The sequence below is a fragment of the Poecilia formosa genome, unplaced genomic scaffold (genome assembly GCF_000485575.1).
Source record: "Poecilia formosa unplaced genomic scaffold, Poecilia_formosa-5.1.2 Scaffold1005, whole genome shotgun sequence".
Taxonomy (NCBI): Eukaryota; Metazoa; Chordata; class Actinopteri; order Cyprinodontiformes; family Poeciliidae; genus Poecilia; species Poecilia formosa.
In genome coordinates, this window is record NW_006800944.1 from 1 (window position 1) to 6,747 (window position 6,747).

Consider the following 6,747-nt stretch of genomic DNA (forward strand, 5'->3'; position numbering starts at 1 on the left):
ATCCATCCATCATCCATCCATCCATCCATCCATCCATCATCCATCCATCATCCATCCATCCATCCATCCATCCATCATCCATCCATCATCCATCATCCGTCCATCCATGTCTTAATGTTCTTCTTTATCTTAGTGACAGCCGGAGTTTGTAAAACCTACGGCTGTGCGCCGCCCCCTGCTGGTTCGGAAGAGTCAGAGGTAATCAAAGTGTTCTTCAGTCTTGGACCAGAACAGATGGAGGGTCTGGAGTTTCTGGCATTCGTGTCTTTCTCCTTCTTCTTCTCTGTTTCATTCAGCCTGTTCACTTCCTGATCTGTTTCTGCTAAGGAGGATGATGAGGAGTTTGCTCCAGAGGACGTGACCTTTGCCCCTAAGGATGTGTCTCCAGTGGACTTCAGCCCCCGGCTGGGGGTGCAGGGCCTGGGGTACCGCGGTCTGGACCCAGGCTTGGCGCTGCCGGGCCGGGACGCGGACCGCCATGTCCACCTGTTCCAACCCCAGTCCGAAACCCGGAGCCGGCTGTTTGGAGACCGACCCGTAGGGTCTAGAAGGGGAGGGGTCGCCGGGCAGGTGGGCTTCAACCCTCCTCAGGCTTTAACAGGTGGAGACCCGGCCGGTGTTCACCTGACCTTTGACCTGCAGGCGTTCGGTGTGGGAGCGCTGGAGGACGAGGACGAAGATGTCTATCACAGAGACTCTATGTCCAGATACGACACGGTGCTGAGAGACGAGGAGCCTGGAGACGGACTGTACGGCTGGACGGCTCCACAACAGTACACCTGGAGGACAGGTGAGGGGACAGGTGAGAAGGACAGGAGTACAGTTGAGGAGACAGGAGGACAGGTGAGGAGGACAGGTGAGGGGACAGATGAGGACAGGTGAGGAGACAAGAGGACAGGTGAGGAGGACAGGTGAGGGGACAGATGAGGACAGGTGAGGAGACAAGAGGACAGGTGAGGAGACAAGAGGACAGGTGAGGAGGACAGGTGAGGAGACAGTAGGACAGGTGAGGAGACAGTAGGACAGGTGAGGAGACAGTAGGACAGGTGAGGAGACAGGAGGACAGTTGAGGAGACAGGAGGACAGGTGAGGAGGACAGGTGAGGGGACAGATGAGGACAGGCGAGGAGACAGGAAGACAGGTGAGGAGTCAGGACAGGTGAGGAGTCAGGAGGACAGGTGAGGAGACAGTAGTACAGGTGAGGAGACAGTAGTACAGGTGAGGAGACAGTAGTACAGGTGAGGAGACAAGAGGACAGGTGAGGAGGACAGGTGAGGAGACAGGAGGACAGGTGAGGAGACAGTAGGACAGGTGAGGAGACAGTAGGACAGGTGAAGAGACAGGAGGACAGGTAAGGAGACAGTAGTACAGGTGAGGAGACAGGAGGACAGGTGAGGAGGACAGGTGAGGAGACAGTAGGACAGGTGAGGAGACAGTAGGACAGGTGAGGAGACAGTAGGACAGGTGAAGAGACAGGAGGACAGGTGAGGAGACAGGAGGACAGGTGAGGAGTCAGGAGGACAGGTGAGGAGACAGTAGTACAGGTGAAGAGACAGGAGGACAGGTGAGGAGACAGAAATGGAGGCGCTGCGGTGGTGCAGGGGTTAAACACGGCCCACGTAGAGGAAGGCCTGGGTCCTCGCCGCAGGTCCACAAAGTGCCACTCATAAATGATGAACGTTATAAATGATGAGCAGTGATATAAATGGCCGCTGCTCTCACTCTGTTGGCAGACAGAACCAGAGACGCGGCGTACCTGGGGAAGATCCTGGACGGGTTCACTCTGGCCCAGAAGCCTCTGGAGCAGAAAACGGTCAGCCTGCACCCTGCCGCCGTCTCTTCGTGGAGGAAACTCCCCCTGACTCCTCTGTCCCTCCGCAGGTCTTCCCTCCACCAAACCTCCCCAGAGACTACCGTCCCGTCCATTTCTTCCGTCCTCCAGTGGACGTGTCCAGGCTGTGTGGGGTCAGCCCGGCGCTGGCCGAGGCCCTCAGGAGCTCCAGGGGTCACATGGTGAAGGAGGAGGCGCAGCAGGGCAGCCGCCACCAGCTGGACTCTGGCCAGAGGGGGGCGCTGCTGGGAGAGGACGCCCTGCAAGGTGAGGCATGCAGCGCTCCTGTAAAACCAGCAGGGGGCAGCACAGGCCACATCAGATGAACTGAGAGCAAATAAAAGTTCTGATGAATGAAAACATTAAAACCTAAAAGCCTGAGAAGTGCTGAAAAAAGGAGCGAGCTGCAGCGTTGAAATGTTTCTGCAGTGTGTGAGGAAAAGCCGGGTCAGGAACCCGATCCAGGTCCTGCTGTCACTCAATGAGCCACATTTAATTAGCTCTATATTTAATAATGATTATTCCTGTAACATTTTTAATGCGCTTAACAGACTTTTACTATAAAATAAAAACAGAAATGCAGAAATGTTCATTAAAATGAGTAACACGGTAAACCCCAGCAGGATATGAATACTTCCTGGCTGTGAATACTTCCTGGGTTTGCTGGCGCATCAGTGGAGCTCATCAGATTTCATTCTGACTGAGCATCTAGGATGCAGTGCTGGAGGAGATCTATGTGCTCTAGATCTTGTTGTGGAAAATGTTCTTTAACAAAACCTGTTTCAAACCCAAAGAGCCAGAGACAGAATATATTCTAATCAGTATTTATTCGAAGTCTCTGCTGACTGAACGCAGTCAGTAGACAGAGCCTGGAGCCGAACTCGGCTACAGTTTCATTCATTCAGTAACCTGCTTGGTTACAGATCAGACTCCAAACACACGGAGCGAAGCAACAATTTACCACCGAGGCCAGAGACGTTCGCAGGAATTGATCATTACATGAGAATCATTAAACTAATGCATCGATTCGCTCATAATCATGTAGCCATCTTTAAATTTTTCACTACAATCTGCCCTGGGTCACACGGTCAGGGTGACGTCATGGTGATGTCATCCTCCGGTTGCCCTGTGTTGGGTGTGATGGTCTGTAAACGTCCCGTCTCTGACCCGGTTCAGGTTCTGGTTCTGGACCTGGTTCTGTCATGGACCTGCTGCGACCTGAGGACCGCCAGCGCCTGCTCAGCCTCCGGACCGCCGCCGCCCAGATGCCCTCCCAGGACGCGTCCCAGGCTCCGCCCCTCTCCGGCCTCCAGCAGGAGGCGCTGGCGGCCTGGACAGGCTCCTCCTCTTCCTCCTCCTCTTCCTCGCAGAGCTTCAAGCCGTTTGAGAAAACGCCGGGGAAGCAGGCGCGCTATGAGCGCTACCTGAGCCGTCTGCAGCAGGGCGACACAGGTAGGAGGAAGTGATGTCAGAACCGAGCGCAGCTACCTGGGGAACCTGTTGACCTGAGTCAGCCAGCAGGTTCTGGTGGTTCTGAGTCGGACCCGGCCTGAACCGGGTCCCGTGTCCCGCAGGCGCCCTGGAGCAGAGTCTGGACCCGGCCATGACGGAGTGGGAGCGCGGCCGCGAGCGCGAGGAGTTCCTCAGGGCCTCCATCTTGTATCGGCCGTCTTCCTCCTCGCTGTCGTCCCGCTTCACCCGCGCCCAGCAGCCGGACGCCGTGGACGCCGGGGACGCCGGCCGCGACCAGCAGGTAGGGCGCCGCTCTTCCTCAACTCCTCTTCCTCGCCCTCTTCCCCCTCACCGCTCTGTCTGGTTGCCAGGGCGACGGCCAGCAGGCGGCTAGCAGGACGTTTGGGAAGCTGACCAGAGAGACTCTGGAGTGGCATCCGGACCGGCTGCTGTGCAAGAGGTTCAACGTCCCCGACCCGTATCCCGGGTAAGAGCCAGACAGGAACCGGACCAGAACCAGACTGGAGCTGAGCTCTGACTCTCATTGGTCCCCAGGTCGGCCCTGGTCGGGCTACCGAAGGTCAAAAGGGACAAGTTCTCCGTCTTCGACTTCCTGACGGTCTCGGAGCGCCAGGAGGTGGCAGGTGGGTCCGGCCGGTCTGGAACCGGATCTCTGACGCCTCAGAGCCGGTTCTGGATCCGAATGCAGCACTGATCCATCAGGAAGCCTCAAATGGTTTTCTGTGACGTAGTGTGGCAGGGTCAGAACCCAGTAGAACCCGTGTCAGCTGCAGCACCAGTCATGTCTGGAGTTTAACTAGGCCACGTCCTGACCTTTGACCCCAGTGTCAGGTTTTTGAGTCCGTCTTCCCACAGCATGATGCTGCCAAGCAGATCTGCTCTTGGCCGGGTCCAAGTTCACAGGGTGCCGACACTTTGTCCTTCTGTGGCTCTGCAGCTCCTCCAAAGCCTCTGGAGGAGAAAAAGTCCAGGTGGGACATCTCCAAGGAGACGGGCCACACCCAGAACCAGGCCGGGTCCAAACCCTCCGGGCCGGCGCCAGATCACCGCCCGTCTCCTCCTCAGGTCCGACTGCTTCTGTTTCTGCTTCTGCTCCTGCTTCTGGACCATAACCTCTGTTTCTCCTGCAGGGGCCGCCAGCAGAGCCGTACACAGCCAAGGAGGAAGAGGAGGAGGAGGAAGAACGGCCGCCTATGGATCTGTTCAGAGCCATCTTCATCAGCTCCTCCGAGGAGAAGTCCTCCTCTTCATCAGAGGAAGACGGCGATGAAGACGAGGAGGCAAAGGGAGACGAAGAACCGGTGAATTTGTTTGGCATTGCCTCCTCTTCGTCCTCCAGCCGCCTTGCAGGTCCTGTCCTCTCGTCCCCTGTGGATTTTCCCAGCATGCCTCTGGCTCTCAGTTCCTCTTCCTCCCAGATGCCAAGCCGGGAGGAAGACGAGGAGTTTGGACCCAAGCTGCCGCCTCCTTCAGCAGCTGACGGTGAGAAATCCTTTAATCTCCATGGCAACCATTCAGCTGCTAAACGCCTGGGTGGACCTAGCCCCGCCTTTGAGGCACAGCTCCTCCCCCTCTCAGCTCCTTCAGACTAGCCAGCAGCAATTAGCAAACAGCTGCTGAGCTCATTATAGGAGCTGCTGCTCAGAGCTGCGCTGGTAAAAAACGTTAAAGGGTTAATAGAGGAGCCATGTTGGGACGACTTCCTGGAGGCGTAGCTTCAGGAAGAGCAGGAGCTTCTTAAAGAGACAGAGGCCCAATTTCATGATGTTAAAACAGGAAGTAGTATTTGATATATAAAGAATTTTTATAACTGACAGTAAAATAGTTGTTCTAAAACGGAACTATGTGCTGGAAAACAGAACACTGCCCCTTTAAAACGTCTGCCTGTTGTTCTCCTGTTCAGCCACAGGAGGCGCCATCGCCGCCTACCAGAGGAGCAGCAGGAGGAGCAAAGAGAAGAAGCAGAAGAAGAAGCAGCAGAAACACAGGAAGGAGAAGAAGGTAGAGGAAGATGAAGAAGAGAGCGCATCGGCTCCTGCGGGCCCCGCCTCAGCTTCTCTCTCTGTTTCTGCAGAAGAAGAAACACAGGAAGCACAAGGCGAAGCAGCAGAAGAAGAGTCGGGAGGAGGAGTCCAGCAGCTCTGAGGACAGCGAAGGCGTTCAGCCTTCCACAGACGACCTGCTGAGAAGGTCAGAGGTCACAGAGAGCTTCAGGGTTCTGTCGGACCAGCCCATCTTGTTCTAACCAGACCTGTCTTTGACCTGGTTCCAGGCTGAAGAGCATCCGGACCCCGAACACCTGGTGACCCGCAGAGCATATATTCTTCTGCTGTCTAATAAACACTTGAATCATCTGAGTGGTGGTGGTGCCTTCATGGTCAGTTGGACTCTGCAGTGTCCTGCTGTGCACTGAGCAAACCTGGTTCTTCTGGGTTCTGGTCCAGAGGAGTCCAGCTGTGATGTGTCAGTTCCTTTCACCTGACCAGGTTGAAGCATTCCCATTGGGTCAGAGATTTCTCTATCAGGCTGAGGAGTTCCAGCTTCCTGGAGGGAGGAAGAGCTGAAGGCTGGAAGAACCTTCTGATAGCGAAAAATATAAATATATAAACACATATGTAAAAGTATAAAATAAAAAATATGACACAGATATGGAATATTTTTAAGAATGTATTTTAGATGTAAACATTTAAAATATGTATACATACGTATTATAAATAACATTTTTTTATATTTCCTATTTGTACAGCTGTCTGAACAGTTTGTCTCACGGCTCTTGAACGCACCATCTCAAACACGTCGCTACGGCAACAGCTAACAAGTAGCTTCGTCGGCTTCACGGTCTTTTATCTTCGTTTAGGGTTTTATTAGAAATAACTTGGCTAAAGCTGGAGCCTGTGGTAGTGCAGCAGCCTCCCGGAGGAGGAGGAAGCCCGCAGGAGGACGAAGGAGCAGAGTGGAGCGAAGAGTCTCAGGTGACTTCTACCTGTACGAGTTAGCTTTAGCTTAAAGTTACATTCAGGGCCGCTTTTTCTGTATCTGTGAACAAAATTATGTTAAAGTTGAACTGAATGAATTCCAGTCATCTCAAAACAAAATATTCACTCTGAAAGAACAAAAGAAAGGATTGAATTCCTGGTAAAAAAAAAAAAAAAAAGATTTCACCTTTTATTCGTTTAACAGAAAATGTGTGTTCATACTTGAGGAAAAAGTTAGTGAACCCCCCCCCCCAGTGCAGACACCTTTGGCTGAAGTCCATTAGAGTGAAGCGTCCTGTCTCCATCAAGGATCTCTGGTGCCTCAGCCGTGAGGCGTTTGACGAAGCTGAAGTTGGTTTCCAATGGGGTATATGCCACGGACTTCCGTTTTAGCACTTCCGCATTTTTTTTCCACATAGCCTGCTTCCGGTGCGCAGGCAGCAGTACGTTAACAGTGGCTCCTCAGTC

At 53.8% G+C, this 6,747-nt stretch overlaps 2 protein-coding genes across 2 annotated transcripts in view; both read left to right on the top strand.

Annotated features, from left to right (window-relative positions):
* Positions 1-60: 60 nt before the first annotated feature.
* gpatch1 (G patch domain containing 1) lies at positions 61-5,661 on the top strand. Its single transcript, XM_007544133.2, has 14 exons — positions 61-198; positions 328-570; positions 643-802; positions 1,734-1,813; positions 1,882-2,098; positions 3,008-3,283; positions 3,406-3,584; positions 3,655-3,770; positions 3,839-3,927; positions 4,242-4,369; positions 4,435-4,786; positions 5,208-5,305; positions 5,379-5,494; positions 5,577-5,661. The coding sequence occupies exons 1-14, from the start codon at positions 115-117 to the stop codon at positions 5,608-5,610; spliced, it is 2,172 nt and encodes a 723-aa protein (XP_007544195.2). The 5' UTR covers positions 61-114; the 3' UTR covers positions 5,611-5,661.
* Positions 5,662-5,997: 336 nt separating this feature from the next.
* Positions 5,998-6,747, top strand: part of LOC103132346 (WD repeat-containing protein 88) — a 13,609-nt gene continuing 12,859 nt past the window's right edge. The window contains exons 1-2 of the mRNA XM_007544134.2: positions 5,998-6,009; positions 6,127-6,276. Of these exons, the coding sequence (XP_007544196.1) occupies positions 5,998-6,009; positions 6,127-6,276 (162 nt within the window). The remainder of the gene's footprint in view (positions 6,010-6,126; positions 6,277-6,747) is intronic.